Source organism: Oncorhynchus tshawytscha, linkage group LG03 (assembly GCF_018296145.1).
Source record: "Oncorhynchus tshawytscha isolate Ot180627B linkage group LG03, Otsh_v2.0, whole genome shotgun sequence".
Classification (NCBI taxonomy): Eukaryota; Metazoa; Chordata; class Actinopteri; order Salmoniformes; family Salmonidae; genus Oncorhynchus; species Oncorhynchus tshawytscha.
In genome coordinates, this window is record NC_056431.1 from 40,007,270 (window position 1) to 40,024,383 (window position 17,114).

At 40.4% G+C, this 17,114-nt stretch overlaps 1 protein-coding gene across 7 annotated transcripts in view; it reads left to right on the top strand.

Annotated features, from left to right (window-relative positions):
- The window catches only part of LOC112235392 (glutaminase kidney isoform, mitochondrial-like), a 63,514-nt gene that overhangs the window by 42,139 nt on the left and 4,261 nt on the right, over window positions 1–17,114 (top strand). For 4 of the 7 annotated variants that reach the window (XM_042315690.1, XM_042315697.1, XM_042315701.1 and 1 more), the window contains exons 10-14: window positions 1,078–1,144; window positions 3,471–3,521; window positions 4,171–4,347; window positions 5,326–5,457; window positions 8,921–9,013. In XM_042315690.1, coding sequence (XP_042171624.1) covers window positions 1,078–1,144; window positions 3,471–3,521; window positions 4,171–4,347; window positions 5,326–5,457; window positions 8,921–9,013 — 520 coding nt within the window. Of the gene's footprint in view, window positions 1–1,077; window positions 1,145–3,470; window positions 3,522–4,170; window positions 4,348–5,325; window positions 5,458–8,920; window positions 9,014–9,690; window positions 13,872–17,114 lie in introns of those variants that run through there. The other 3 variants (XM_042315722.1, XM_042315729.1, XM_042315713.1) reach the window with 2 other exon arrangements.

Genomic DNA, 17,114 nt, shown 5'->3' on the forward strand with positions numbered 1-17,114 from the left:
GTTACACACCTCTTACTGAGAAGTGGTTTCCGTCTGGCCACTCTACCATAAAGGCCTGATTGGTGGAGCGCTGCAGAGATGGTTGTCCTTCTGAAAGGTTCTCCCGTCTCCACAGATGAACTCTGGAGCACTGTCAGACTGACCATTGGGTTCTTGGTCACCTCCCTGACCAAGGCCCTTCTCCGCCGATTGCTCAGTTTGGCCGAGCGGCAAGTGGTGGTTACTAACTTTATCCATTTAAGAATGATGGAGCCCACTGTGTTCTCGGGGACCTTCAATGCTGCAGAACATTTCTCGTACCCTTCCCCAGATCTGTGCATCGACACAATCCTGTCTCGGAGCTCTATGGACAATTCCTTCGACCTTATGGCTTGGTTTTTGCTCTGACGTGCACTGTCAACTGTGGTACCTTATATAGACCGGTGTGTGTGCCTTTCCAAATCATGTCCAATTTAATTGAGTTTACCACAGGTGGACTCCTATCAAGTTGTAGAAACATTTCAAGGATGATCAATGGAAACAGGATGCAGCTGAACAAAACTGAGTCTCATAGCAAAGGGCCTGAATACTTATGTATTAAAAACAGAAATGGCTTATTTACATTTGTTTTTTAAAAATGTACCTGTTTTCACTGTCATTATGGGGTATTGTGTGTAGATTGACGGATGAAAACATTTTATTTAATCCACTTCAGAATTAGGCTGTAAGGTAACAAAATGTGAAAAAAGTCAAGGGGTCTGAATACTTTCCAAATGCACCGTATACAGTGCACTATGTGAGCCCTGGTCAAAAGTAATGCAGTAAATAAGTAATAGGACGCCATTTCAGACGCCATTTCAGATGCTTTGTGTGGCCTCCTCCTTTCCGGACCCTTCTCCATTATTCATTATTGTTTAGACTGCAGGCATGCAGTCTAAAGTCTGGATGTTTACAGAAGTTAATCACAGTAGGCTCAGGATCTCATTTGGAAGAGGGTTTTTAATTATGACGGCAATGAAGGAATGTGGTGAAACAAAAAAACACACCTATTCACATGGGTGTAGACTGTTAACTGTTGTTGTGTTCTTTGTTACGCAGATTCCAGTCGGAGCGCGAGTCAGGAGACCGGAATTTCGCTATCGGCTACTACCTGAAAGAAAAGAAGGTCAGAACCGTGATGCTATCTCTCCCTCTCATCTTTCCACTTCCTCTTATCCTCCCTGTTCTCTTACTTCCCATTGTACAACTCACTAAGTCGGAGAGCTGCCTTTACGTTTAAATTTGAGTCATTTAACAGACACTCTTATCCAAAGCAACTTAGTTAGTGCATTCATCTTAAGATATTGTAGCTAGGGGGGAAAGCCACATATCTCAATCATAGAAAGTACATTTTTAAAAGTTAATTAGCTAGCAGCAAAGTCAGTGCTAGTAGGGGGAAAGTATGTACAGTTGAAGTCGGCAGTTTACATACACTTAGGTTGGAGTCATTAAAACCTGTTTTTCAACCACTCCACAAATTTCTTGTTAACACACTATAGTTTTGGGAAGTCGGTTAGGACATCTACTTTGTGCATGACACAAGTAGTTTTTCCAACAATTGTTTACAGACAGATTTATTTCACTTATAATTCACTGATTCACAATTCCAGTGGGTTAGAAGTTTACATGCATTAAGTTGACTGTGCCATTAAACCGCTTGGAAAATTCCAGAAAATGATGTCATGGCTTTAGAAGCTTCTGATAGGCTAATTGACATCATTTGAGTCAATTGGAGGTGTACCTGTGGATGTATTTCAAGGCCTACCTTCAAACTCAGTCCCTCTTTGCTTGACATCAAATGAAATCAGCCAAGACCTCAAAAACAATTGTAGACCTCCAAGTCCGGTTCGTCCTTGGGAGCAATTTCCAGATGCCTGAAGGTACCACGTTCATCTGTACAAACAATAGTACGCAAGTATAAACACCATGGGACCACGCAGCTGTCATACCGCTCAGGAAGGAGACGCGTTCTGTCTCCTAGAGCTGAACGTACTTTGGTGCAAAAGGTGCAAATCAATCCCAGAACAACAGCAAAGGACCTTGTGAAGATGCTGGAGGAAACCGGTACAAAAGTATCTAAATCCACAGTAAAATGAGTCCTATATCGACATGTCCTGAAAGGCCGCTCACAAGGAAGAAGCCACTGCTCCAAAACCGCCATTAAACAGCCAGACTACGGTTTGCAACTGCACATGGGGACAAAGATGGTACTTTTTGGAGAAATGTCCTCTGGTCTGATGAAACAAAAATAGAACTGTTTGGCCATAATGCCCATCTATGTTTGGAAGAACATAAAGCAAGCCGAAGAACACCATCCCAACCGTGAAGCACAGAGGTTGCAGCATCATGTTGTGGGGGTGCTTTGCTACAGGAGGGACTGGTGCATTTCACAAAATAAATGGCATCATAAGGAGGACAATTATGTGGATATATTGAAGCAACATCTCAAGATATCAGTCAGGAAGTTAAAGCTTGGTGGAAAATGGGTCTTCCAAGTGGACAATGACCCCAAGCATACTTCCAAAGTTGTGGCAAAATGGCTTAAGGACAACGAAGTTGAGGTATTGGGAGTGGCCATCACAAATCCCTGACTTCAATCCTATAGAAAATTTGTGGGCCGAACTGAAAAAGCGTGTGCGAGCAAGGAGGCCTACAAACCTGACTCAGTTACACCAGCTCTGTCAGGAGGAATGGGACAAAATTCACCCAACTTATTGTGGGAAGCTTGTGGAAGGCTACCTGAAACGTTTGACCCAAGTTAAACAATTTAAAGGCAATGCTACCAAATACTAAAAAGAAAGGAGGACCAAGGCACTCTTCATATAATTAATTAAAATGCCTTTTAGTATGGCATGTTCAATAGAAACAAAGGTTTTTTTTTTTTTTTTTTAACGACGCATTTCGGCTACATGGCCTTCGTCAAGGGGGGTACAAAAAAAAGGAATACAATGTCCTCTTTAGAACAGCTTTTCCAATTAGCCCTAATTGGAAGAGGGAGTGGTTACAAAATTGATTGGACACGCCTAATACTAATTGAGTGTGTGTAAACTTCTGACCCACTGGGAATGTGATGAAAGAAATAAAAGCTGAAATCATTCTCTACTATTTTTCTGACATTTCACATTCTTAAAATAAAGTGGTCATCCTTCTGACCTAAGACAGGGAATTTTTTACTAAGATTAAATGTCAGGAATTGTGAATTAGAGTTTTAAATGTATTTGTCTAAGGTGTATGTATACTTCAGACTTCAACTGTGTTCATTTTGATTTAGGAGCTATTCTATCTTTCCCTAATAAGTAACTAAACTTAAGCCATTTCACTCTCTCGCTCTCTCTCTATCCAATGTATAGTCTAAGATTGCTGAAATACAGAACAGCACATCAGTCATGTCAAAATATATTGCGTGGCTGTAATCTGTCTGTTTATATCCCCCCCCTCTCCCCTCTCTGCAGTGTTTTCCTGAGGGGACAGACATGACATCCATTCTGGATTTCTACTTCCAGGTACATACAGACAGACGGCCCACAACTACACACTGCCAGTGGAGGGAGAAATGGGGAGGGGCGGGCTTATGGTATTGGCTAGATTGTGAATCCCCCTCCTCTCCCCCTCTCTCTCTTTCTGGGTCTGGTGACTGACTTTGTTCATGTGCTTCTCTGGCTGAGAAGGGAAATGTGTGTAATGGGATAGCTGTGTTGACGTCACATCCCTTTGGGTGTTGACAGCCTTCCTCTCTGGTGTCACGCTGACAACCCACTGACGTATAGGCTCCGGTCATGCTGGTCCTTTGGCAATGTTTGCCTTGGCCCACTGAGAACTCACATAACCTGGAGCCTTTCCTAAAACCATAGAAGGACAAGAGAGAGGAGTAGTTGTACTGGGTACATTATATTCTATGCATTTACATGTACTTTGATTATAGTATATGGTTTTCATTCTCCGTGCATACACTCTATTTTCATTATACTGTAGTACGTTTTCATCCAGAGTGGGGGCAATATTGGGACGGGAGAATAATTGAGTACGCAATGCCCTAGGCTCACGCTTGACTGTCATATTTATTCTGTGTGCATGTTCTATATTAATGTATTTCTACCACTATTACTGTTTGGCTTGATCTTAGATTTGTGTTGTAACTGTCTGTCCCTCCAGCTATGCTCCATCGAGGTGACCTGCGAGAGCGCCAGCGTCATGGCGGCCACCCTGGCCAACGGCGGCTTCTGTCCAATCACGGGCGAGCGCGTGCTGAGCCCGGAGGCAGTGCGTGACACGCTGAGCCTCATGCACTCCTGCGGCATGTACGACTTCTCTGGCCAGTTCGCCTTCCACGTGAGTATACTGTACCTCGCCGCCACTGTTCCTAGGCCGTCATCGAAAATAAGAATTTGTTCTTAACCGACTTGCCTAGTAAAATAAAGGTAAAAAATAATAATAATAAATAAAATTGCTCATATAGCACCACAACACTGCTGTATATAAATGTTCCATAGTCTCCCGTTCTTTATCTGCTCTGACAAAAAAATAGCTTTCACCTGGCCTGTTTTTTTTTTTTTTCTTCAGAAAAGTGCAGATGAAAGAGAGGAGACAAGAAAAGGAAGCCATTTTACACTATTGAGATGCACCTTGAGTGTCAGTCCACAACATTGACTTTTGTGGTCCAGTTAAAGCACAGCTTATTCTGCCCAATACTGCCACTCTCTGACAAAATCTGCCCTTTCCTCCTGCCCAATACGACCCTTTTAGTCCCATGCAGCCTGTCTCTGCCCCACAATGTCCCCAATTGCCCTCCACTGGGCTCCAGTCGCTGTCCTTGCCAGAACAAACCAGGTCAATATTCTACCTATAGCCCCCATGGAGGATTATCCAATCAGATGTTGCGCAATTATCCAATCAAGTATTCCCACGCATGATAGGGAGACACGTGATCGTATACAAATGTAAACAAGGTTTGAAATGGTTATGTATTAGTCAAATATTATATCTGTTTTGGCTTCTTGCGGTCAATTTGCAGTCTACAAATTATTCCCCAGACCGTCCTCAAGAAAAAATTGGCCCTGCGGCTGAATCTAGTTGATCCCTGCCTTGCTTTCACTCTGTGTGTCTGTCTGCCACTCACTCTTAGTGTGTATAATGCCCTGGGCCTGTGTTCACCTTGAGTCTCAGAGTAGGATTGTTAATATTGGATCACTTTTGTCTTGGATCATAATGAATAAGGGGAGCTGATCCTAGATAATGCACTACTTACAATTTGGGCCCTGATGTCCACAGAGTTGTGGGTAACCTCTCCCTGTGTCTTTGTGTCTATAGGTGGGCTTGCCAGCCAAGTCGGGCGTGGCAGGGGGCATCCTTCTGGTGGTGCCCAATGTTATGGGCATCATGTGCTGGTCTCCTCCACTGGACAAGCTGGGCAACAGTGTCAGAGGCATTCAGTTCTGCACGGTACGGGGACACACTGACAAACACACATTGACACCTCCGAATAGACATACTCAGCCCCCCCCCCACACACACACACATTACTACTACCACCCTCACACATGATCATATTTCTGCTTCTTATTATATATCGCCCTCTCCCGCTCTCTGAGCCACCGCTACATGTTAATCTTTCTACCATCAGAAATGAGCTAGCCTAGCCAAATAGTCCTCCTGGAGCATCTGAGGCCTCATAGAAACATCTTATTTAGTACATTTCCTGCTACAATTCAAACTTTATTGTTCCTGCAAGGAAACTCATTGTGCAGACGAGTACATAGACATAAAACAATTTCCCAAGTTGGGATCAATAAAGTAACACTCTACTCTCTACTGTTTACTATTCTCAAACGGGTATAAAAAAAATTGGATGGATGCTAGTTTCTGTTTGCACCAACTAAGCTGGTTATGGCATTTCACACAATGGTATGCTGTATGACTTGTGTTGCATAACAAGATTTATGAATGGTACATACTGTATGTAGATGTATGTTTTACTTGTGATGTCCCATAGTGAACTAGTAGGTGCGTTCTCATTGAGGCCCAGTCATTGGCGGTGGGGTTACGTACAGATACAGCTCTGAGCCGTAGAGAGAGGCCCCACGCTAGTCTGCTCCTTAATAACAAAGTGATGCTTGATTAGATCGCATGGCTGGAAAACAATGCCAGGTATCACTGTCAACATGTAGTTGAAGAACGCCAATGTTCTTTAACACTAGAACTGCCATAGGCCAACGGCCATTGACGTTTTGATTTTGTTTATTTAAAAAAAGCAACCTCCTGCTCCTTCCCTAATTTTTTAAATTTTTATATATATTTTTCAAAATGTTTGTAGTTTGCAATACTCATTTAAAAAAAATCATAAACAGAAAATGATTTAGATTCTTTGCTCAGCCAGGCGCTAATGAGTCTCTCTCTCTCTCTCCTCCACTGAATGAATGACAAATAGATGAATGGGTGATAATTATGCACTTTACTTCACAATTGAATTCAAAATTAGGCCTAGCTGAACGACAAGGAGGGAGAAGAGGTTGATTTAATTTAGAACAACAATAGTGCAGTGATGAGTTTATGCCTATTTATCAGCATTGTGGCTCATGTTTAAACCAAATCATTTGAATACGTGCCTTGCAGGTTGAAATCATTCTCTTTCATGTTTTACTTTCTAAAATAAGCTGTTACTGTTTTATTTACTATTACTCTATTGCTAATCAAATGTATTGTAAGGGAAACGAAAACATGCTGTTGCATTAGGCCTTTAGAATAGTGCGAAACATGTCCTTGATTCTATCCTTGATGTCCTTGATTCTATCCTTGATGTCCTTGATTCTATCTTCCGAGGGGAAGCAAACAATGCCAGTCAGCCTACACAGCTGGCTCATCAACTATACCGCAACTAATTTCACATGTAATAAGAGTTAGCCTAAAGATAAGATTAAATTGACAATAGTCTGAGTGACAATATTATCAGTTGTCAAATTTTTCATGAAGAGATGGGCGCAGCTTGAAATTGACAGATGCAGGGAAAGGAGCATCACTTTATCAAATCCTCATTCAGTCACATGCAGGTCAAACGTTTTGATTTCTATATAGTATCAGAAAAGCATATTCTGCCGTTTATGACAATTACCGTTGTCAAATAAATATTTCCAAATATCCCTTTTTTACAAGAATATCTGGGTTGTCTATACTTTCAGCACATGGCCAGTTGTGAGGCAGCTTTGCTCTGTCTACTAAGAAAAGACTAGTAACATAATACATTAAAATATGCTATTGTTTTATACATTTTCTTATTATCACAATGTTTCTTTAAACCTGCAAAAACTCAATTATAATTTCGTTCTGATAGATATAACTCTTGAAATAGTGTTTTTTTTATTTTTTTTATTTATAGACTAGAGTAACATAAGCTCATTCAATTGTTATTTGAAGTAATAGTTTTTTAGTATTCTAATATTACGTGAGACCTTCATAAACACAACCAAATTATGATTCTTCCGATAACATATATGAAATGTGTTTATTAGACTGTTAGAATGCTGATGTGTCATTGGCTGGAAGGAGGGTCCATCAAGGCCAGGTGTTCTCTAGCTGATACTTTTAACACCAGCAATTCTGGTGTTAACCTCTCTAGGGTATGTGGGACGCTAGCTTCCCACCTGGCCAACATCCAGTGAGATTGCAGAGCGCCAAATTCAAATACAGAAATACTCATTATAGAAATTCAGAAAAGATACAACTATTTTACATAGATTTAAAGATCAACTTCTTGTGAATCCAACCACGGTGTCAGATTTCAAAAATGTTTTACGGCGAAAGCATACCTTACGATTATTTGAGAACATAGCCCAGCAGACAAATCATTACAAACAGTAACGAGCCGAGTAGAAGAGTCAGAAATAGAGATACAATTAATCACTTACCTTTGATCTTCATATGGTTGCACTCAGAAGACATTCATTTATTCAATAAATGTTCCTTTTGTTCGATAAAGTCTCTCTTTATATCCAAAAACCTCAGTTTTGTCCTCGCGTTTTCTTCAGTAATCCACAGGCTCAAACGCAGTCACAACAGGCAGACAAAAAAAATCAAAATTGTATATGTAAAGTTCATAGAAACATGTCAAACAATGTTTATATTCAAGCCTCGGGTTGTTTTTAGCCTAAAGAATCGATAATATTTCGACCGGACAATAACGTTGTCAATATAAAAGGTAAACAAGAAAGGCACTCTCTAGGTCGCACGCATGAAAAAGCTTTGTGACACAGCATGGTCCACTCAATCAGACTGCTCTTACTCCCTCATTTTTCAGAATACAAGCCTGAAACAATTTCTAAAGACTGTTGACATCTAGTGGAAGGCATAGGAACTGCAATTTGAGTCCTAAGTCAATGGATACTGTAATGGCATTGAATAGAAAACTTCCTACTTCCTGAATGGATTTTTCTCAGGTTTTCACCTGTCAAATCAGTTCTGTTATACTCAAGACACTATTTTAACAGTTTTAGAAACTTCAGAGTGTTTTCTATCCAAATCTACCAATTATATGCATATCCTATCTTCTGGGCCTGAGTAGAAGGCAGTTTAATTTGGGCACGCTTTTCATCCAAAATTCCAAATGCTGCTTACCCTAGAGAAGTTAACTTTACCTACTCATGTGACTTGGCATTGCCACTAGACCAATGGTTAGCGTCACCGGCTTCTGCACATAACATGTACGGACATGTCTGCATGGGATCGAATCCCAGCCCCACCGCTATTCTGATTCACTCTAGAGTTTATATTTTTAGTCCGAGCTCTCTCTTTCTGTTTCTTTCACCCTCTATCTCATTCGTTCTCTCTGTCTGTCACTCTCTGTCTTTTTCTCTCTGTGTCTCCCTCCCTCCCTCTGTCGGAACATGACCCTCTCTGATTCTATCCATTCCAGGACCTGGTGTCTCTCTTTAACTTCCACAACTACGACAACCTGAGGCACTTTGCCAAGAAGCACGATCCTCGCAGGGAGGGAGGCGACCAGAGGGTGAGTACACATAGAAACAACCATCCCCTTCACACACACACGCCTTTACAGACGCACCCCTCTTCCATTGTTACCACACCTTCCCAGAATGACATAATGTGCCTGATTTAATGGTGCTAAATTGGCTGTAGCTGAGTATCTTAAGGGTTGCTAATGAGAGTTCCTAAAGAAAAATTGCTGCCCTAGTTATTTAGATAGCCACAGTACACTCTAATTTATTGACATTTGGATTATGTTTGTGGATATTTGATAATTTTAGGTATATTTTGGGGAATTTACTTGTTTATCTGGTTTGCCCTTTTGGAGGGGGGGATTGTCATTTAATTTGAGTTAATCTCAAGGTCAGTAAGCTTTGGCATGCTTGGTTAAATATTAATGAAAGGTAAGGATTGATTTTGAATTATCCTTTCCTTTTGGTCTAATAGTGTTTTAATCCGTATGTTGAGAGGCAAGTGGCATCTCTGTCAGAGCAAACCAGACACACACACACACACACACGCGCCAAACAGTCAGACACAATAAAGAAAGGCTGACACATTCTCCATTACATAGTTACAAAACTTAACATATTACCAACCACGCATAGATAGTCACAGACACACATCCCTAGAGCAGCCGCACTCGTGGCATGTGCAGGCAGACCCAACTAATCTGTTATCCCATGTTGCTTGAAACAGCAGTTTACCTTCGGACCAATGGATTACGAGAGCCTTCAGCAAGAGCTAGCTCTCAAAGACTCTCTGTGGAAAAAGGTGGTGCCCACTGATTGCCACGAGGACAGCTCCACCACTGTAGTCTATAGGATGGAGAGTGTCGGGGAGCGCAACTAGGACCCCCTCTCTCCTCCCTACCTTCTCCTGTCCCCTTTCTACACCCATATATGACGTCATATATTTATATAAATTATCAAGAGGATTATTTATTTCTATAAGTTTTTTTTTTGTTTTTTTACATAATGTAATGTCACATTATGTACGGGTGATGAATGATAATTGATTCTACCTGGGTTACTGTACTTTTTTTCCCTCTTTTTTTCTGTGTGTCCGTGGCTGCAATCCAAACACTTAACAGACACACCCTCAACCCTCAAATGAAGTGGACACTTTTGATGATATATCATGACATCTGACGAGTTGACACTTGCAGGGCGAGGGAGGAAGGAATGATTTTTAAATGAGTCGCCCTTGCCCGGAAATTCGTCACTTGTTCATCTCGCAACGATTGTGTTTTCATTCACCAGTAGCGTGTGGGTGCTTTATATGCGCTACAGTCAATTATGATTGCATGTCTACTTATATTAACTACATAATTATTCATATATGCCTACTGTATCATAGCTAGAAAAAGAATTAGCTAACTAACGTTAGCCTCTAGCTGGAACTTCTGAAGACGGAGAATGTTTTATTTCTACAATTTCCAAAAGCTAACCAAACAAAAACATCATTACTTTTACGAGACGTGTTTGTGTAGCACAATTTGTAACTTCTTTACATTTGTTTTTACTTACACTTGTATGTTGACTCCATATTGACGTTGAGGTTTTAAGTTTTGGTGGACTTTTCTTAGCGGATGTACAATCATCGCGAATTGAATTATGGGGTGTTTCAGGCCCCGAAGCGAACATAATTGTACCCTCGCAAACTCTATTAAAAACGAGGGCTGAGGGGCTTGCGTTGCACACTTCCCTTGCTTGGCTAATCATTTGGACCGACGACAAATATGGCTTTGGGGATTCCCCCTAGGGAATAAGGCGAGGGTAAGTGGACGAGGGTGTGTCTTTTATGAGTTTGAAATGCATCTCTTGTGTTTTTGGGGTCCCTGCAGAGCTGAGGGAAGCCCTTCTGGCTGCCTGTCTAGAATGTCAGACTTTAGGGGCCTGAAGGGATTGCCTGTCTCAGATTGAGGCTTTGCAAGTAGACTTGATCCATCATTTCATGTGTGCTTCAATATCTACTGACAGGTTTGAAGTCCTGTATCTGTCGAACATGCCAGTGTGGGTATTAGGCCCATTGTAATGTGTTTGTTAACTCCCTCGCTTTGGTTTTCTCAAACCAAAAGCAAAGGGAAGATGTGGAGTGTTGTGCTTTGACACACATAAATACAATGTATCTCATTATATTTATATGCGTTGACAGGCTCTTAAGGTTACTACAAGCTTAACTCTGTTGGTGTGTGTGTGTGTGCGCGCGCAGGTGGGTGGGTGAAGTGGGATTTTTGAAGTAGAGGACACCTTTTGGTAACAGGATATCCTTGCCGGTCCCTCCCGTTTTTTTGTTGGTTTTTGGGGGTGGTTTTTTGGTCTTCATTTTTTGAAAACAAGGAACAGTAGCCTTCCTTTGCTTATAGTAGTAGGCTGGCTTTAACCTGGCGAAAAACATAGCAAGCTAGCTAGTCTTTTTTTAGCTCCCCACATCTCCATGTGAAATAATCAGATTGATCATTTAGAAATATGCCCTGGCAAATGTTCTTCTACTTGCTGGTGTAACCTAAAACATTATCCCAGTTTGATATACTGCTTGTGTATTCATTCCCATATCAGTTAAAAATAGAACAGTATTTATTTTTTTGTTGTAAAAAAAACACATGGCTAGCAAGTTGGCTACAGCAGGTTATACCATTTCACAGTAGCCTGGAATCATTCTAAATAAAATAATGTTTTGGGTGGATTCAGTTGCGTAGATTATATGCAAAATAGTCTACTTTGATGAATTGCCTATATAGATTATATATATATATATCTATATCAGATCAAGGAACCAAGCAATAATACTGCCCCCACGGCTGCAGAAATAATGATACTGCATGTCTCAATTTTCAGGTAGTAAAACGGTACGCCGAACGCCAGAGCTTTTTTACAAGGAACCGCCCCTTTTGTGATGAAAAACGACATTGCAACACTCCGATATTTGTGTCTGCATAGAGCTTGTAGTATGCTTTTAGAAGAGCAAACTGAGATTATAACGATAAGGCACTTATCAGGCGTGACACGGAGACGATATCAGTCGGACCATTCTAACTTGCATACCAGTGCTTTACCTTTCACATACCAGCAACGGATCTCACATGAGCCGATTTCTCAACTGCTGTTGAGTGGACCGAAGCTTTTCATCAAGGACGCAAAAGATGATTAATTCCACCCCCTTTTGTGTGTGTGTGTGTGCACCTTTTTGTATTTGAGTGGTGCATGTACACGTGTGTGTGTGTGTGTGCCATGTTCATCTAAGCTGTGACGCATGCTGAGGAGACCTTGACCCTGGCTCTGACAGACCGACAAGACATCGCACAAACCTTTAGTTTTCATGACATAGCCTAGTAGAATCCTGCTGGATCTATTCCATTGGCAGTTGCAGTATGCATATGTCAGATGGCATATCGTGGTTATATAGGTCATACGTATATGTATTGTACAAGTCAGTATACCATTGAGAGAAAGTGTGATCACACATTGTTACCAATTTTATATTTAATCCGTATTATTACTGTGAATTACACTTAGCTACCCTTAAAGAGGAAGGGGAAACCAGTTCCTCTTATCTATACTGTAGCTTAAGAATGCATCATGTTTATTTCCAATATGCACTGTACAGTATCTACAGTTTTCCCAAAGACTGTATTTGCCTGGCGTGTGTTTTGGGGGGGATAGTTATCTTGCAGTAATCTTGATGAAACTCAACAGCAGCGCAGAACGGCAAGGGAATCCACTTACTTCAAACGTTGGCCACATTTGCACATGTACGTCAACCAACACCGTGGGTGTCCTGCTGCTGGGGCTGTTTTTCTTGTTCAATGTTATCCAATCATTCTTGAAACTGGACTGTTGAATTGGTATACACTGTAGTTGTAGTAGCCCTTTGTTACCCATGACTTTGTCATGAATGTGCTCTTCTTCTCGTGGGACCCATATAAGTCTATGGGTCCCATACCGGCCAAGGTTGGGGTCAATTTGAATTGAAGTCAAATCAGGAAGTGATTTAAATGTGAAATTCATAAATGGAAAGAATTTTGAAAGATACATGGCTTCTCCCTTTCAGTTTGTTGACAAGTTATTGAACACGGATGCCCTGTTTTTCAATTATTGAATTCTAATTTATTCATTGAATTGGAATTCCTGAATTGGCTGACTTGAACCCACCCTATCCCATATACTTTTAGTTAGTTTTTAGCTTATTTTAGTATCAAACTTTTACTTAAAATATATTTTTGTTGTTTTGTCATGTCAATATGCTTGGACTTCATTTAAAATTGTGATTTGGAACTAGGACTACTATTTCACTAAGGATGTTTTTTTTTTAAGTGTAGGCCTTTAGATGTCAGTCAGTCAGTCAGTGTGTGGTGCAAAGCATTCACAAGTCTCTGCCACTGTGGAGTGAAGCTAGCTGTAGCTAGCCTAGCAGCTAACGTTAACTTGCTTGCTAATGCTAATTTACCAAATAATCAGTTCTGTTAAATCGATTCTATTTATTTGTACTGAAATTGTATCATTTTTTTTCTTCTGCTAATCGTGTGTTCTGAAACACGTTTGAGTGTGTTTTCTAATGTCTTGCCCATGTTGACATAATATGGAGAATGCAGGGGCTGAAAGCTTGCAAGACTTAGGAGTTAGGATGACGTTAGAGGATACAGGAGGAAGTTATGGGGCTTACTGAACTTTTCTACTCTACTGCAAAATGTGACTAATAACCCCAATCAAATTTTACACAAGGGTTTTTTGAATGCCGTACCAGTATTTTCATTACAATTTATGATTTTTTTTGAATGATTTCACAGCAACATGTTTAATGTTTCCCACAATGTCATTATTTTACTTTCTTTCAAATGGCATATTTTTGTATGATTTAATAAATGTGTTTGAATCCCACCTTGATATTTTAAAGTTCATTTTAGTCCTTGTATTTTTTAATTTTTTTCAATTTTCTGTTTCATTCCATATCTGTGCCTTGGAGAAAACAGCTGTAGCCCTCCAAGTCTAACACACTATACACACTAGCAGCCTACACTGTTAACTTATTGAGAATGTGTATCACTGCATTTAACTTGAACTTCTCGTGAGCTCCTCAGATCTTATCCTGATCTACCTGGAGTGTTGATTTATTACCAAAACCAGTTTGAGTTAGTGTCTTGGGCATAAAAGGGTGTTGCTTTCTCCTCATAGTAAAGACACTGACTCTTGGTTTGGATGAAAACACTAGGTATTTGTCTTGTAGAACTTTAGTAGAAGTTCTACAAGAGGCCAGTATTGCAAATACTAGCAAAGCGCTTCAGTAGTTGTAATGCTAGAAGTGTGTTGCAATGACAGGTGAAGTACCTGTTGAAATCATGTTGCCATGTTATAAACCAATAAAGTACTATATCCAACAAATACCTGTTTGTCAAATTACCACAACTGAAACTAAGTGGTTTAACCCTTTTTTGTTTTATTAGTTAACAGGGGATTTTGTGAAAGCACTTTTGTTATTGTGATATCAATGGGTAGTTTTTGACATGTACCTTCAACACAATTGGTAATTTTGTATCTGGTTTGTACTAAACGGTGCCTAGAGGTTTTAATGAACCCTTAACGATCTGTAACGATCAGTAATTTAATGTTAACTAGTTGGTTATTCTTGTTTAATTACTGTTTTCACCATATAATTCCCAAGTAAATACTGTACCTGATCATGTCTGTGTGCTAAATACTTTGAAAGTGCAGTTTCTGTGACTAGCTTTGACTCTTCTGGTCGCAGTTCAACCTGAGCAGGAAAAAGAAAGGTGAGGGGGTGGGTGATTTGGGGAGGGGTCTTGTGTGGTATGCAGTGCAGTGCACCCTTTCAGAGTTAATGGAACCAATCAGAAGAGACCCCAGAATGCATTGTGATTGATCTGTGTGAGCTTGGTCTGTATGCTCACACTCCGGTCATTGTTCTGAACCAGTTTTTACTTGGTGAGTTAAGTCAAGTGTGCTCTCTTTGCTGGCAACTGTGTTACTTGCTGTACTATGTCTGTCTGTACAGTATGGTTATGTATTTCTGTTGTAGCCATTCTTTTTCAGCCTGTCAAGGAACATCCATCACACTTATAACAAACGTGACTGAATAGTCACTGTTTCGGCTTCAGCGTGGGTAAAAACTATCAAAGTAGTTAAGTTATTTAGTAATAAGTCAAAATTAGACTCTTTTGAGCCAGTTCTGTCTTAATAAGGTGAATTGTATATACTTTTGTATACAGTCTAGACATTTTTGTATGGGAATGTGCTGGACTACCCTTGACATGCTGTGCTCGCTTGTGTTGCAGTGTGAGCTCACCTACAGTGACCTGTGTCTGTGCAGGGCTGGGCTGATATAGGCCAGATTGGATTCAAACACACATTATGATACCTGTGGGGGAGATGTAGTCACTGCAATAGAAATATAAGTAAATTGTGTAATTCTATGGCAGTGGCAATTTTGGTCACATGCCTATGCTGTTACATTTCACCTATTGGCACAATGCTCAGACTGGGTGTGTCTAAGTGACTTGTCCGTGTCTAGCCTCTTAATAGTCAAAAGAATCTCGGTCCAAAACGCCTCCCTGGCCCCATATGAACAGCGTGGTTCAGAGATTCTCTGCCCCACATTGGGTGTGTATACATCTGTTTATTTAAAAACTAGCCTACATAGCCCATGTTTGTTGATGACTGTGGGTTGGAAAAGGATGCTATCTTTTTGTGGTAAATAATGCAAATGACTTCAATGGCTATCTTTGAACGGGGGGGGATATTAGATTCACAGGAATACATCACATAAGATGAAGAAGCAATACTTCAAGCCACAGCTCCATACTACTTGTCAGACAGAACTGATACTGTATACTGGTTGTTGGGGTGGGATTGGTGTGGGTGGTCCGTGGGTGGCTTTTAACCATTGTATTGGTTTCCTCATGTCTTACTCAATAGTAGGAAGAAGTTGAGTCCAAATTGGATGTTTGGTATTATATTTATTGAATATTATATGAATCCTATAAATTTGAAAGGGCCAAATTGGTTGTAATCAATTAGCTTAATTTCTCAGATCAAATTCCATTGTAAGAAAATGTTGCAGAAATGCACATTTTATCTGCTTCTAACTATAAAAAACCATCTGAGATGATTGGTGTCATGGCTTGCTGAAATATGGGACGACTCTGCTTTGCGCTCTGCTGTCTAACTAGTTATTTTCTGCTACTGAGTTGTGACGCTGATCTGCTAAATGCCTTTGCTCGACTCTATTCTACTTTGTTCAGTTCTGCTAGCTCTGCTACCTACGGCTATGCTGAGTTTTGCCCTGCTTTAATCTGTTCTGATTGGTGTTCTACTGTGATGTGGAGCTCCTATATGTTCTGTTTTGGGCAGTTGTCTCTGAATTCTGCAGCATCATCAAAATGATTCTGAGATGTTACTGAAACACTGCACAACTGTTCCTCCCCAAGCAAAAAAACATCTAAATTGGTAATAACTCCATATTGTCATTAACTGAGTAATGCATTAATTGATTGGTTTGTTGTGAATGTGAATCAAGGGTTTTATGCTTTTGATACCCCAGCACTGTTTGTTTTTTAATTCACTCTTTTAATTCAATCCAGTACAGTTGAGTATCTAAAGCATCTAATTCCGATCCAAACAGTAGTTCACATGATTAGACGTTGAAGCTTTGAAGCTCTACCCACAATACCACCGCCACCCAAATGGGAAAAACATGAGACCATTTACTGAAGGCAATGTCACTATGCCTTCAGTAATGTTTCAGCACCCTCTAGTGGTTGATGATTAGATTAGAGAAAGCTACCACAGACCCATAGCCTGCAATGCAGCAGAAAAGGCACACATAGTCTGCTAAAGCTTCAAGTTAGTAAATGGACCACATGAGAATAAGCTCAAATTGTATTCTATTTCTATGCTAGTGCCATAGTGTTACTCCCAATATGTGAATCTCTACCTTTTTTATTTCTCCAATCAACTCTTTAGAAAACACTGCCAGAATCCAACCATAGTATCTGGTCTGTAGTCAATACTGGTAGCTCCTCAAACATGACTCAAGGTTCCTTAAGCATCTAATTGACTGGATGGCAGAATCGAGAACCTTGGCTAATAAATCTGTCAATATCCCTG